The sequence below is a fragment of the Canis lupus genome, chromosome 19 (genome assembly GCF_011100685.1).
Source record: "Canis lupus familiaris isolate Mischka breed German Shepherd chromosome 19, alternate assembly UU_Cfam_GSD_1.0, whole genome shotgun sequence".
Taxonomy (NCBI): domain Eukaryota; kingdom Metazoa; phylum Chordata; class Mammalia; order Carnivora; family Canidae; genus Canis; species Canis lupus.
In genome coordinates, this window is record NC_049240.1 from 46,787,923 (window position 1) to 46,805,073 (window position 17,151).

Here is a 17,151-nt window from a genome sequence, read left to right on the forward strand (position 1 = left end):
CTTGTGCTAGCTCTACTTACATTTTAGTTTACACAGGCCAATGAGGAGATGGTTCCCATCAAACTCAACGTACCTGGGGTTACCTGAGTAACTAGGGTTACCTGCTGGTACCGCCCATCTCAGATACCTTCTGAAACACATCCAACTCCAGTTGCATCCAGTCTCTTCCATAATCTGTGATGTCTGGTGGAGGAGAGAGAAAGATACCATCCTAGCCTGTTCCTCTGGTCTTCCTGGGGTATCCTTACCTTCAATACCAATCTGTTGATCTCCTTCAGCCAAAGCCATAGCTTCCATGCAAGATAGGTCAACATCTTTGCCCACGTGGTTTGAGTTCTATTGGAATGCCTGTTCACACGTGCCGCATGCATATACAGAAATAACAAGCTTCATCAAGTCTAGATGTCACTGAATGACCCTATCTTTGCTCTGTGGCATAACGCGATACAGAAAAGGGATATTAAGTGACACGCCAGAGCATCATGCTCTGTTTGCAGTTCATTCAGTTCTTATATGTAGGATATATTTTTAAACTCTACTTGACCTTAAGAGATAAGCTAGAAAAGCATGTCTGTGTTGACCTCTAATGTTCCAACACCAGTTATTGTGTGCACTTGTCACTCATCTTAATATACGACACCTCAGGCAGCAAATGGCAGTATTTTCACACCAGTGCGAGAGTTTAGCAGGGAGAAAAGATGATGAAAGAAGAAGGAAAGATAAAGAGAGAGGGGGAGGGGGAGGGGGGGAGAGAGAGAGAGAGAGAGAAACAGACACACACACACACACACACACACACACACACACACAAGCCTAACTGCCCCGGGACTAACATATATGTTATCTAACATTACTTGCTTCCCTGTCTGACAAAACTTCATTTTGTTACTTAACTGCTTCTTTGCTTATTGTTACTGGGAAGATTCAGGAATTGGCAAAAACAATTATAAATAATCGTGGTAACACTGCCTTTTATATTTACACGAGCTCTTATACTTTTGTGTGGACCAAAAATTATATCAGAATAGAAAAGTCCTCTTGATTGTGGTTATATTAGAATGATTGTGAGGAAAAGCTTTGAATTTCATGATCTTTAAGTGCATTTGTTAAGATATGCCTTACTTATATTAATTATACTAAGCCAATTTAAAATATTTCCAAAGGAATGTTATACTAACATTTTTTTTCTTCTTTTGCAAGTGTTGTTTAAATGACATTTGTAAAGGTTTTTTTTTTTTTTTTTTTTTTTCTGTATGGAAACTTTGCACATGGCTTCTAATAGCCAAGCATTTAAAAGAGGACATGTTTTTACAAAGGATTACCTAAAATGGGATGTTTTTGGAAAGATCAAAATTGGGCATTTCCTTTTTTAACATGGTTTTCAGTCAATTTCTGCTTCTTTGTAAATCAACGAGACACTGTTAATCTGATTGTTTCCCATTCTGTAGATCTTTAAGCAAGCAACTATGAAAGCATTGAGGAGAAAATCTATTTTGCTAACCGGCTATCTGGAATACTTGATCAAGCATTACTATAACAAAGATACAGCAGATACCAAGAAACCGTTTGTGAACATAATTACTCCATCCTGCATAGAGGAGCGTGGCTGCCAGCTTACACTCACATTTTCTGTTCCAATGAAATATGTATTCCAAGAACTAGAAAAACGAGGAGTGGTTGTAAGTATATCTCTTGCTTTGCTCTACCTAGTTTTCTCTCTGGGTTGCATGTTGGGGGTAAAATTTGGGTTCTTTGGCTAATTGCACGTTATTTCACATGGGGCAGTTAGTGAGGATAGATTAAGTGCCAACTAGATAATCATCACCATGCTAATTGAAGGCATAGAGATCTGTCATTTCTGACAAAAAAGAAGAAACCACAAATTTTGAATTTAGGAACCAGGCTCTCATAATTTATTCATTCTTGTCATTACAGCTTGAGCAGAAAAAAAAAATTGTTTCATCAAAATCAATTAGGACATGTTTTCACTAGTTTTTACTAGTGAAAGCCCAAATATGTATGTTTATTGAATAAACAAAATTAAAGAACATAACATAATGGAGAGGAAGTAAAGAAGTCAGTCTTATTAGTGTTTGAACCAAGTCATTTTCAACCTTGTCATTTTAGTCAAAAAAGAACTGTAGACACATCTCAGGGATGTTAACATTGTATGGAGTATATATGTGTATGTATATATATTTTTTAACCCTTGGGCCTAAGTGATCTGTTTAATCTCTTGAAAAAAATAAGCGTTAATCAGGTCATTTCAGGAAAAATGGTGGTCATGTATCTACTTCCAGTGACTGTAATTTAGGATTTGCTTCTCACACCTGAGAAGAGTTATCTCAGATTCCAGAGGCACAAATCCGTATATTAGTGTTCCAAATCAAGTTCTACCATTTGTAAGCTATGAACTCCTGGGAAAGATGGTTCATGTCTTTTGGTGTGAGTTTTTGCATCTGGATTTTGGGAACAAAAATATTTCCCTCCAAAAGTGATAATGAGAGTTAAATGGTCTAGTTACACATAAACCATTTACTGCACTCTCTAACTCATAGTAGGTGTTTCTTAAGGATTAGCCATAGTGATCTTCAGGCTAGACCAAATTATCTGGGTCTATTTCATGACATTTCAAGGATACAGCCAACTTCTTATTACATTATACATTAAAGGATCAAATGTAAAGATAATTGGCTAAAACTCTCCAGATCTCAGCTAAGTTCTCATTCATTTAAATGTGCCCAAGGGTTCCAGTCATTCCAATCTCCCCACTGATAAATTATATCCATGACAATTTAAAAAAAAAAAGGCTTATATATTAAGTTTTAGGGAAATCAGTATGATTGCTTTATGTAAGTTTATCTTAAATGTATTTTTTCATTATGTGAATAATTAATTTTAACAGTATTGTGGCTTTATTTCCACCCTCCTCCCCGCCCATAGTGTGACAAGCGAGAACCAAATGGCATCCGAGTGGCTCCAGTTCCTCTCTACAACTCTTTTCATGATGTTTATAAATTTATCAATCTGCTCACTTCTACACTTGACTCTGCAGAAACCAAATAGCAGAGTTTTCTAGAACAGCTTAAGCAAGTGATATTGAAACCTTCTATGGTTATTTTATTATTATTTTCAAATTTTAATAATTGGAAATTTTTCAAAACCCATCACATGTAACTGGCAATGAATTATATATTTTACAGAAAAATCTGATGTATTTTTTCCAAGAGTCTGTGATTCTGAGGAGTCCACATGTCTGTCTAATTTCTTCGTGCTGGTGGATCAAAGTTTTCACGGGTCCAAGTATTATTTACACAGTCTTAGCTAGCTGTCACATTTCATGGTCAGTGAATGTTTTATGTTGATTTAATTTATAATTTGATTGACAACTTCATAATATATGTGCAGTTTTTTGTGTCAATTTTAGAAATGTTGCTTTAGATTTAATTTACCAAAGAGTTTCTTATAGTCACTGTAGTTTCACAGCCTGATATATGTATGATTTTGCAATATTCCATCCAACTCTAATCCAAGGAAGAGAAAATACATTTTCTAGGGCAGTAGCTTTCAAATGTTTGGCCAGAGTCCACACTAAGAAATATATCTAATATCAGAGACTAGAATTTATATATGTTTATGTCTTATTTTATTGATCTTAATATATACATTTTTATCATTTTAAAATATGTGAAAGAATTCTTTTAAAATTCTCAATCAATAGTTCTTACAATTGCTATTGACCATTCTTTCATGTTACCATCACTGATATTAGCATACTTCTCACAATGAATAGATGATTTTTTAAAAAATGGTAGATATAGCAAAAGCAGAAGAGTCATAAATTATTATCTGTGCTCTGCTATTTATTCATTTTATCTCATTACAACAAATGTTGATTAAAACTCGTTAAATTTATTTCTCCACCAACTTTTAGGTCCTAATCCATTTTACACTGTTCCTATATCTGGTGTTATCATAATTTCTTATTTTTTTTTAATGGGGACTTGCCCTAATAGAAAACTTTAGATGTTAACCCTGTCTCTAATATAGTAAAACAAATCATTCCAAGACACTTGGAACTGAGAATTAGCAAATAGTGTTTCATCTGTCAACCTCTAAGGTGAGTCTATGGACCTTTCCCTCTATAGGAGGAAAAGCTACAGTTACACTCAGCCCTGTTGGACTTCCCTGGTTTTCAGCTGTTGATACTACAACCACTATTCATGAAACGGCAAAAGAGTCTACATTTATATACCTGAGCAGCACGAAAGAGTGACTACAAGATAATTAGTGCCCCTGATGAATAAATTTGAATGAAATTAACTTAGACAACCACTAGAGTTAAATCAAAAGATGCAGAACTGACACCAATACCAGCACCTACTGATATGTATTGAGTACTCACCGTGTACCATGTACAGTGCTGGTCTATTTAGATGTTATCTTATTTGACTGGTTACAGAACTGCTGTAGCAAAGCTTCCCCCTCCAACTTTTGCCAAAACTCATCTTTGTGGAAGGAAAAGTTCTCAAAACCCTAAAATTCATCCATATACAACTTCATGTAGAAGAAATCATTTTGAATGTCTCAGAGATAAGCAAAAGAGACATGGTCTCAGCTCTCAGGGAACATGCAGTTTAGTTTATAAGTTTAAGTTCTAAAATATGCTAAGAAAAAGTTTAAAATAAAATATGCTAATCACATTAAAATTATATAAAATCATGTATACAAATTATTCAAAGAATAATCAGCACTATGTCTTCATCATGCAGGTTAGGAAAAGAGTGTTAGAAATTCCCTTTCTCCTTGTTTGCATCTCTCCTTCCTCCCCAAATCTAGAGTTAACCGTCAAATCATATTCTGTGTTAATCATTCCCTTACTTTTATTGAAATTTTACATCTATGTATGTACCCATAAAAATATATATGTGAACTTGCCTGTGTGTGAACTTTGTGTAAATGATTGTATATATTCTCCTTCCTTTGCTCAACATCAAGTTTTTGAAATTCGTCCGTTTGTTACATACAGATTTTTATCCATTTTCATTGCTGCTCAGTGTTCTAGCATATCATTGGAGTTATCAATTGATTAATTTATTTATTTTTGGAGTTATTCATTTATTCAATTGCTAATGAACACTTGAATTTTCCAAATATCTTTAGTATTGCAACAATGCTGCCATTAACATTCTTGGTACACAGGTTCAAATGTTTGCCCAAGATATAGCTCTGAAAATATTGGGTCACAGGACAAATGACATGTTCAACTTCACCATATAATATCAAACTCTTCTCCAAAGAAGTTGTACCAGTTTCCAATCCAACTAGTAGGAAATGTCAATAGTAGCTGTTGGTTGCCTTTGTCATGTATGCGGGCTAAAATAGCCACTAAAATAACAATGAATGTATAACTTCCAGACAAGTAGAAGAAGAAACGAAGACATACACACCCATACTGCAGTTTAGGCTTCAGAAATCATCCTTAATCTGTGGATTGAGCAAAGACTAGAATTTTATCTGAGTTTTGCCCTTGCTCAGCTCTTTCCCTTCTCATATTCTCCAAAGATTTTCATGATAAGCACCCCTTCAATGCAGCATATTAATCTAGGGGCACTTGGGTGGTTCAGTGGGTGAAGCGTCAGACTCTTGGTTTCAGCTCAGGTCATGATCATGTGGGTTGGGTTGTGTAATCAAACCCCCTGTTGGGCTCCTAGCTCAAGAGGGAGTCTGCTTGAAGATTCTCTCCCTCTGCTCCTCCCTCCTCTCTCAAATAAACCTTTTTAAAGAAAACATATTAATAGATATCCCAGTCTCAAGCTTTATTTCTAGGAAACCCAATCGAAAAAAAAAAAAAAAAAAGGAAACCCAATCTAAGATAGCATTCCTTCATCTAGTGTTAATAACCATAAACCGTTTATATTCTATATCCAGTATATGATAAATTTCAGTTTTGTTTCTGTCGGTTTTCACAAATAATGCTTGTTTCCTTTTGTGTATTGTATTTGTTAACTTTTTTTGTGTACTTCTTAACTTTAAACCACTCATTTTATTGATCCTCTTGGAATTCTTTGGAAACTGGGTTAAAGTATATCTTTCCAAAGGTATTCATTTTTGCTTCTGCCAGTTTCCCAAGGCCATTATGATTTTCTGCTAGGTAACTTTCTACTTATTCTTGAGGTCAAAACTATGTCAGTTTACATTCAAATTGTGTTATGCTTTGTCCCATAAATTCAAATTACTAGAGCATGATTTTTAAGTAAATGGATTTTTGCATCATCTTAAGAAAGAAATCTACAAACACCCTGAAAGCATCATATCACAAAACAGAAGATTGTAAATCACCAAATTAGAGCGTCCTGTGACTGAGATGATGGGTTTGGTGCTTGTGTGGGTCATTAGCATCTGTATTATGTGTTTTCGAAAGATAAAATTTGTTTTCTGTCCTTTAGTAATATTTTAATCTCAGCAAGACATGTTTTCAAAGAACAAAATAATAAACAGGATTATTATGAACTAATAGTTTAAGCATTTATGATATGTTTTGGTTTATCCTAATTATTATTTTTATTAATGCTCTAGTCTTCTAATTTCTGACTTATTAATATTGCTCCTGAGTCCTTTTTATATTATCTTACTATTTCTTGATATTTTTATTGATTTTCATGCAAGAAGATGCAGGCTCACTTTGTATATTTCCTACCTCAGTCTTGACATCACTTATTTCTCTAAGAATATCCAGTTCCTCTTGGGAGAAAATGATATTTAGAAACCATAATCTTAACAGTAAGAGTGCTCATTATAATTGAGTTAATCATAGTTTCCAGGATTTTCAGTTGGCAGAGTTAGGAAATACATATTTTAAAGAAATTATGTATTTTGCATTCATATTTTCAATTCAATTTAGGACAGCAGGATTTTTATGTAACTTAATTTTATATTTTCATCTCTTATGCAGAAAATCTTGGTTCTAATATTAATGACTGATTTTACATAATATATACTATAATTATCATATGTACATATAGTTTTAGAACTAATACCAACACTATTATGAACAATATGATTAAAGCAGTTTAAATTTTTTGACGCTCTTTTTTTTAATGTCCTTACAGTACATCTCACTAGGAATAATAAGTCAAATTACTGTGTTTTGAAGGCAATGTAATAATTCTTCTCCAAATGGTTATAGCACCAGTCGCATTCATAGTTAAGTTTAGTACTTGGGAATTTTTTTCAGTTTTTATATATTTTCTTTAAATTTTAAAACATTTCAAAATTGTGTAAAATACTTAGATAATTTAAATTTCAAATCTACAAAGCAAGATATACTAAGTCTAGATTCTGTTCCTACTGATTACGTTTTATTCCCTCCCACTAGTGATAGTATTTTTTTCATGTTTTGGTTTATCCTTCTTTAAATATCAATAGAGGTCATGTCTATAGATAAAGTCCTAGGTGAGTATATGTGCATATTACCTATATATACACACACACACTAGGTGTATATACCTATATATAAGTATATAAATAACATCTATATATAAGATATAAGTATATATGTATTATAATGTAATTATAGATAAATAGATAGCATAGATAGAGTAGCATTTTATAAGTATGTTCTTCCACTTTGGAAAAACATTTCTTTACAGAAAATTACAGTTAATCTGTAAGGAAGGAATAATGGAATTAGACAATAATTATTTTCAACTCTTAGTATAGCAATTGATTCAGGCAAAGACCAAACATTAAGGGAAAAGTTGATGAAAAACTACAGAGTGGAGCATCAGATTGTCACCATCTGAACTCACTGAATGAAACTGGTACCACTAAAAATAGATAGTACCTGTGTCCCTCATGTGAATTAGGCAGTATCACTTGTGCAATATTCTTAAGGATTTACAAACTTAAATCCAATAAAAATGTTAGAGCTATTTTCCAGTCTATAAGAACCATGGGCCATAGAGAAACAAGTTAAATGACACCACAAAGAAGCAAATGTGGGACATTCTACGTGGCAGCTGATTGGGTTTCCTAATACATCAAGGACATGAATAGGGGAGAAGTGAGGGAGATGAACTGTTCTCTCCTAGTGAGACAAAAGAGACATAATAAGCAAATACAGTTTGTGGACTTTCTTTGGATCTTGATTCAAAGACCAACTACATCTCTCTAGGAATAGTAAGTTAAGTTACTTTTTTTAAAAATATTTTATTCATGAGAGACACAGAGAGGCAGAGACACAGGCAGAGGGAGTAGCAGGCTCCATGCAGGGAGCCCAATGTGGGAGTTGGTCCTTGAACCCCAGAATCATGACCTAAGCCAAAGGCAGACGCTCAACCACTCAGCCGTTCAGGCATCTTAAGTTAATTGTGTTTTAAAGGCAATGCCATGACTTCTTGATATGGTTATAGCACCGGTATAGCATCAATAAAAATACACTGCTGAGAGAATTGAGGACATTTTAATGGGTAAAGAATTTTTATTCAACCTGTTAGCTATAATAACTGTACTTTGGATATAAGAAGATATTAATATTTCTAAATAGATATACTCAGTATAAGGGAATGAGATGACACAAAGTTTGGAGTTGGCTTGAAGTTCCTCAGCCTCTCTCCCCCCAAAAGAATGCTAACAAGTTGCCACAAACTTAGTGGGTGGCTTAAATCTACACACATTTATTATCTTACAGTTTTGTAGGTTACAGTGTAAGGATAGGTCTCACTGGACCAAACTCAAGGTTTTGGCAGGGTTCCTTTCTGGAGGCTTTAGGGGAAATTCCATTTCCTTGCCTTTATCAGCTTCTAGAAGTTGCCAATATTCCTTGGCTCTGATCTCCTTCATCTTCAAAGCCAGCAATGTTGCATGGCTCTGATACATTTTTTTCATAATCACATAGGCTCTAACTCTACTCTTCTGTCTCCCTCTTCTACTTTCAAGTACTTTTGTTATTACATTGGGCACAACCAGATAATCCAGGATTATCTCTCTGTTAAAGTCGATAGATTAATAATCTCAATTCTACCTGCAATCATAATTCTCTGCTATGTAATGAAAAATATTCATATTTCCTGGGTATTAAGATACGAACATTCTTGAGGGCCATTATTCTCCACACCACAGGAAGAAATGATGGATGGGAAGAAAGGAAAGGAGAAAAATGTATGACAATATTAATAATTCTAAAGAATTTTAAGATTCTCTCTGCTTTTGTTAATATTTGACATCTACAAAGAAACAATAAATTGTGATGACTTAGATAAGAATCCAAGATACCGGCCTCAAAAGTCATGATTTTAACAAAATCATGTATGTAATGCTTTCCACCCAAATTATGATGGAAACAATCGCTTCTGTCTCTATGTGTCAAAAATAATTTATCTGTAATTTTCTTATGATAAATTTTGAAAGGAATCTTCTATCTTACATTATATTTGTATATGTCTTTTCTCCCTACCTTAGTATAACTTGGTTAATATTTTGTGTGGGGATTTTTTTTTCTTTTATTTTGTTTTGGTATGCCCCTCAGTACTTACCACTGCATTGAACATATAGTTAGTCTCTAATAAGCAGGTAATTAATGAGAAATGTACAGTTATAACAAGTCTAAATGCTATCCATTTTTACCTTGAGGTCACCACTGGTTATGTTAAGTTTACTATCACACTGAGCCCTCCTTTGTTTTTTTTTTGTTTTTTTTTTTAATTTTTTTTTTAAATTTATTTATGATAGTCACAGAGAGAGAGAGAGGCAGAGACACAGGCAGAGGGAGAAGCAGGCTCCATGCACCGGGAGCCCGATGTGGGACTCGATCCCGGGTCTCCAGGATCGCGCCCTGGGCCAAAGGCAGGCGCCAAACCGCTGCGCCACCCAGGGATCCCCCCTCCTTTGTTTTTAAAGGCCCTCAAAAACCCTCTTCCAGTGCCCCACCCAGAACCAACGTTGAGAATGAATTCACCGTCATAGATCAAATAAGAATAATACTTTAAAGCATGACTCTTTACAGAAGACAAACTCACAATGAGTTCACAGGTCTCTCTTGAAATTCCAATCATATATATTTACAATATTACTTTAGGTGAAAAGAACTGCATTTTTGTGCCAGTATTTAGTAAACAGAGGTCTTAATTTTCTCTTCCCCAGTTTGTGAAAGCTTTACTTTATGCAGCTCTCCTTGCATTCTATTGTGTTAAAACAGCAAGCTTGTCAAGAATGGAGACATTGCAGTGATATATGCAAGAGTCTATGGGAGACGTTTTCTCTATGGGTTAAAGTAAGTAGTTGGATCAAAGTCAGGACATAGATGCTACAGCTGGTCTAGGAAAAAATGGCAATTAAGAGGAAAAAAAAGAACAGAAAGAGAGAATCACAGACAGTCTTTTTTTAGGAGGCAACAACAGAACCAGACTGTTTGAAATTGGTAACTGACTCCAAATGTCACATTTTTCACTGAATTCTAAATAATATTGCTATTTTATAACTGTTACTTGGTTGTATTGATGGCCATATTAACAAAATTTCATAACAAACTTGCTACATATATTTTTATAGACTATATGTATTTGTTATCTTTTTCTTATATTTCCTTCTCTCAATAATACTTAGATTTGAAGAAAAGCATGTCGAAGTTTGGAGAATATTTCCTTGAATGGCTTTCAGTTCAGTCAGAGAAGACACATCGTTGTAATCAGTTTATGCACTTCTGCAAGTACTTGTGTGATAATAGACAAGTGTCTATTAGAAAATCTCAAATCCTTTAAAGATAAAGTGTAAAAATATAAAAACAAGGCAATAAGAAAATTCAATGTTTTCAAGTACTTCTTCTGGGAAAATTGGGTAAATTATAATCAGTTAAGGAAACAAAATTACTGTTCTATATTACTAATCTATATTTCTAAGTAATATTACACATTTATCTCAAAAAATGATAAATCAATATAAGTGGCATAAACATAGAAAGACCCGCACAATGATAAGAGACCAGAATGCATGAAAGTGTCAACACACTTTGAAGGCTGGATAATATAGGAAACCTTCAACAAGAACCTCAAACATAATACCTTGTGTGACAGAGAAGGATATCAAAGAGTAGCAGTCTGACTCAGGTCAAAGAACTGTTGAAATGATGAGTCATTGGAGGCACCAGTTATTTCTGAAGGTCAGATGGCAAACAGGTGGTTGAAAGACTGTAAGATTCATTGTTGGACCCCAGATCCCTTCCTTCAGCCTGTGCAATCACAAGATTGCATTTTTCCCACACCCACAAAGGCAAGAGTTTACTTCTAGAGAGGATGAGCTACTGTGATTCTGGGCTTAGGGACATGAGGACAGCTGAAGAGATGGATGAACCATTTGACTGAAAACGGAGTGATTCAGCGAGATTTTGCATTCTAAATGATAAAAGTCCTAATTCACTTCCCCCACTTGGCTCCTAAGAAATTATGAATGCACTCAGGATCATTTCCACCATTCCTCCAGTCCACCGGAAAATATGATTATAGATATCTCTCTGGGAAAACTGTCCAGTCCGAATGATAAGGGCTACAAATCCTTGTATTGGGTCACATTGCAGTATGATGCTGCCCACCAATCAAAAAGTTCTGCCCCTGCACAAAATGCTTGCACCTGGTTTTTAGAGTTCCAGTTTTAAAAATGAATGAACACAAAGTATCACTACACATTCGACAATAACATTTAAAATGCAGGATAGAATCCAAAAGAACAAACAGAAAACAAATAATACAATGGAAAAATAAAAGAAAGAGGAAAAAGTGGGGAAAGTTATAATTAATATCTTCCAGGAGAAAATTTAAAAACTGTGGAACAAGTAAACTATGTACTTAAAGAAAACAGAACAAGGGAAAGCTTTTGAGAATTAAAAATATATCAAATCAAAAAATTCAAAGGAAATTTTGGAATGTGAAATTGAGGAACTATTTCAAAAGTAGAACAAACAAATTATACAATTACACGATCAATACAATAGGTCAACACCTGTTTAAGAGTACTTAAAAATAAGAGAACAGATAGAATAAAAAAGAGGAAATTATGTAAAAAGAAGAAACTCTTCAAGAACTCATCCCAAAACAAAGATATACTTTCAGAACAAAGATGCTCATTGAGTATTAAACATAATAAATTATTTTTTTTCACTTAGAGCACATCACAGGAAAAACGTAAGACATTGGGGATAAAAAGAATACTCCAAAACTTTACAGAAAAAATTAAGTTTTGCTAAAATATCAACAATCATAATAATAGGGGGGTTCTCATCATCAAATGTGAAAGAGAGAATAATGAAGAATGCTTTTGAGATTCGGATGACACATTATTTCCAATTTCCAAACCTAATTAATTATCAATTAAATGTGAAGATAAAGATATTTAAAGGTAGGCAAGGTCTTAGGATATTTTCTTTCCATGTATTATTTCTCCTATTATTTCTCTTTCTCTTACTGAGAAAACTGAGCCACAAAAAGGAATAAAGAAAAAAAAAAAAAAGCAAGATTCCCCAAATGAGCACAAATAGGTCCATCAGCCATAAAGAGGAATCACATTAGACTAAAGCAAATGCTTAGGGCGCTCCCCCACAAACTGATGAAATACCTAATACTTGTTATAGTTCAGAATTTGAGAAGAGTTTTAAATTCTGTCGGAACTAATTTGAAGGTACTGAGACAATATCGGGCAAATTTAAAAGAAGGCAATTATTATAAAAAATAAGATGATAAAATAAAAGAAACATCAGAGTAAGCTAAATAGAATAGATATCTTCTATGTCTCAATTTAATATTACAAAAATGCTACATTCTCAATATTTTTAACATATGTTCCTATTCTAGCATACATACACAACACCAGCTGTAAATAATCTTTATGCAATTGTAAACATGCAAACAATGAGCATTGCTGTAATCTAATTCATGATTGTACCATATTTGGAGGATGAGTGAAGAGAAAGTATATTTGCGTCTATGAGTTCGTGTGCATGGGGAGAAGGAGATCTACAGGAACTAAAGCCTCAATTTCTGCAGTAGAAAAAAAATTCTGCAAATACAGAAGATACAGAAAAGCAATAACCCCATATTATTTAAAAATATGGAGCTAAATATAAGTAGAAATAGCTAAAGTAGTCGAAAGCCATCAGGTCTTGTTTTGCAAGAATTATAGGTAGGTGTGGGTGGATCAGAAGACTACTATTTTGGGCATAAAAGTTGAAATATGCAAAAAAGTGCATGTAAGTGTGAAGTTCACAGACTCTGAAACCAAATTACTAGGTTCATATATTGGCTGTATACCTACCATTCACGTAATCCTGTGATTTAAGTGTTCAATGCTTTCATTTCTGTTTATAACACCAGATAATAATAGTACTACCTCATAGGGCTGTCCTACAGATTAACTGGCTAACTACATGATTTCACTTAAATAATATGTGGCACACACTACTAGTCCTGGCAGCACGATGTAACTGCCAACTATTAACATGAATTACTTTAATAAAAAATTAAAAAGAAAACATAACACATTGTGTGCTACATTTAAAGCAGTCAAGAAAGAAGAATCATATCTAAAAACTAAAAATTAAAAAAAATAAATAAAAAAATTAAAAATTGATGAATAGTCCCTTAAGAAAGAAAGCTGTCTTTACCTACTACGGTATGTTTCTTATTATCTAATCCTAAACTAGAGTATTTCATTAATTATGCTTAATCATGAAAGACTAATTTGTGTCCCTTATAACAGAATATAAACATACTGTCTAAGATAGGAATTAAAATAGACTTTTAGAAAATCGGAATCTCATTTGCTGAAAGGAATGAAGACAGCAAAATTGATTTCAAACTGGTAATGTTTGTCTGAAGGCTAATTAATACTTAGGCTAGTATTTCTTCTGTTCTGCTGGACATTAGCCCTATATCTGCTTTCGATATGCTCCTATGGTAGTAGGTACACCCTTTATTTTCAATTTAATATTAAGAAAATCCTAGGTGTGCCCGGGTGGCTCAGTAGATTAAGCATCTGACTCCTGATTTTGGTTCAGGTCATGATCTCAGCCCCACATCAGCTCTGTGTTCTGTGGGGGGTCTGCTTGGGATTCTCTGTCTTCCTCTGTCCCTCCCCACTGACTGCATCCATACTCTCCCTCTAAAATAAATGAGTAAATCTTAAAAAAAAATAATTTAAAAATCCTAAATTCTCAACTTTTTTTAAAACATAAGTCCCCACTGTTTAATATACAATATTTTTTTTCTCCCTTAGTAGAGGTTAAGGATGCAGATTTAAAAAAAAAAATCAACTGTGGTTTAAAGAAACTCTGTCATATGGGGGAAAAACAGGTAATGTTTGGATTGTGGTAGTTTATTAATTGTAACATGCAGTAAACCATGCTTGTGTTTTTATTTATATTTTCAACATACAATATAAATAAGAGCACCTCCAGATATTCTTTTGGCAAGCACAAAAGCTGTTTATTTGACAGATGATATAGACAATAATGTATGGCTCATAATTAGGGAGAAAGCTGTAGCTTAAGAAGTTCTGATGGCATTCAAACAGTTTGTGTGTAACTAAACTAAGGCTGTTAGTGAATGGCAGCTTTAAAACATTTTAAACATGTGGACAAAAAATTGAATTTTTATTATTGTAAATGAAAAAGGAAGATTTCTGGAGAAGCTAGACAACATACTGTAATCCAGGCTTGAGCAAGTCGAGGAAGAATGGTGTCATATAAATAGAAACCTGCTCTTCCCTTGATGTAGTTAACATACATAATCTGAAAAAGAAAAGAGCTCTCAGATGACAATGTACAGCACCATACATCGAGTGCAGATACAGAAGTATTTTTATTCTGAATATCAGAAACTCAAGAAAGAATCACTGCAAATCTAGATAACCCTGGAAATTTTGAATCTTCTGAAAAAAATTAAAGCCAGTGAGTTTGTACATATGTGTGTGATGACTGAAAGAGAGAATAAGTTATCCAAAGGACAAAGCTTAATCCAGTCATTACTACCAGATATATGACAGCATTTCAAAACATTTCTAGTAGGGACTAAGTTTGGATATAGGGAAACTATACAATAGAGAAAAAATGATCTTTACAGTCTTCTGTTCATCCAACTCATATTGTAGTTAGCTTTTTGTTATGTATAGCTTAGGAAGATTTTGAAATCATAATTAAAATCATAATTAAAATCATATTTTTTACAAAAGAGAAAATGAAGAAAGATAGTAATAATACAGGAAAAAGGGAAAGAATAATGACTTAGTAAGACTGAAATGATACATTTCTGCTTTCCCTTTAAAATATTTATCATAAAGAAAACTTAATTCACTTTATTTACAGTTTTTAGGAATTTAATAGAGAATCAATTCTTAATATTGAATCCTGCATACAGTAGGTATTTTTAAAAGTTCACTGTATTGAAAATCACTGTATATTGGGTAGCCATTGTTAATGTAAAAATATGTGCAGAATGGCAAAAATTAAAAAAAAAATAGTGTTACTACCAAATTCTGGTAAGGATGCAGAGAAATCAAATCACCTATACATCATTGGTAATAATGTAAAATGGTATATGCACTCTGTAAAATAGTTTAGCAGTTTCTTCTAAAACCAAAAATGTGCTTACAACACAATCCAGTAATGGTACTTTGGGGAATGTATACCAGAAAAATGAAGACTTATTTTAATGCTAAAACATGTATACAAATATTCATCACTTTATTCATAATAGATAAAAACTGTAAACACTAAAATGTCTTTAAATGGATGAGTGCTTAAGCATTCTGTGGTACATTCAGACCACGCTATACTACTTTAAAATAAAAAAAAAAGAAGATAAATTATTGATACTTACAGCAACTTGGATGAGCCACAAGGGAATTAATTATATTGAGTAAAATAAGTCTGTCTCAAAAAGTTACATACTGTAAGTTCTAATTTATATAAAATTCTTAACATTCTTGAAATAACAAATTTATAGATATAACAGATTAGTGGCTACCATGGGGGTAAGGATTAAAAATAACGAGAGAAATAACTAGGGTAGACATGAGGTAGCCTTGTAATAGAGGAGTCCTATGTCATGCTTATTGTGATAGTTATGTGATGTTACGCATGCGATAAAATTGCACAGAACTACACACACACACACACACACACACACACAGAGGAATATATATATGACTGATAAAATGTGAATAAGCTCTATGGATTGTGTCAGTGTCAGTTCCCCAGTTTCTTATTGTATTATAATTATGCAAAATATCGACATTGGAGGAAGGTGGATGATTTGGCACCAGACCTCTCTGTTGCCTCTTGGCAACTTCCTGTGCATCTATATTTATTCCAAAATAAAAAGTGTTTTTAGAAACATGGTAATAAATATTCAAAACTTATTACTGCCTTCCCATTTTACTGTTATCTATATTTTTTAGTTTATTTACTTCTATGATTTCTGAATAGTAGAAATATCAATAATGGCATAGATGTTTCTTTCCAATTTTTCATGAATAAACATTACATTGGTAGGTTGAAATTAGCCATGGTGGCAAGTATTTATACCATGGGAAGTGGTGCAAACACTGCAAATCAGGTTTTGGTTTTGTTGTTGTATTTTTTTCTAGACTTGAGAAAATAATACAGACAAAATTTGTCAGTGCATTATATCAGTATCTTCTACATTGTGAATAACCAAAAACTGAGGAATGTCATTTCAATATTCAAAAACTATGATGTTTTAGCAAAATGTTCCATATCATTGAGGAATTAGTTCCATCTTTGTTTTTCCCACCTTCAACTTACACATTATTGTAAATAAAAATATATACTAACATTCAAACTAGAAGTATACTCAGATTGGTGGCTGTTGAACATTTACCAGAATGTCATTGCTTAGCATGATCATGTGGTCCTACTTCTGGAAGAACCTACAATATACTATTGTGAGTAATGAAACTGATGATCTGGCTCTCACTGTTAGAATTTAAGATTCTGTAGTTCTAGAGTACGTTGGACAGCAAGAAGGGAGTGGTTGGAGCCATGTATGGAATTGTAATGAAATATATGTGAATTGGGCAAACTGTGTTTTGGGTAGGGGTTTTGCATGTGAAATTGCCCATCTAAGTATCATTGATTATCTATTA

General features: G+C 33.4%; 1 protein-coding gene across 2 annotated transcripts in view; it reads left to right on the forward strand.

Annotated features, from left to right (window-relative positions):
* KYNU (kynureninase) overlaps positions 1-6,513 on the forward strand; it is a 129,746-nt gene extending 123,233 nt beyond the window's left edge. For both annotated transcript variants that reach the window (XM_038565112.1, XM_038565113.1), the window contains exons 13-14: positions 1,449-1,679; positions 2,944-6,513. In XM_038565112.1, coding sequence (XP_038421040.1) covers positions 1,449-1,679; positions 2,944-3,066 — 354 coding nt within the window. In that variant the 3' untranslated portion in view covers positions 3,067-6,513. The remainder of the gene's footprint in view (positions 1-1,448; positions 1,680-2,943) is intronic.
* The last annotated feature ends 10,638 nt before the right edge of the window (positions 6,514-17,151 follow it).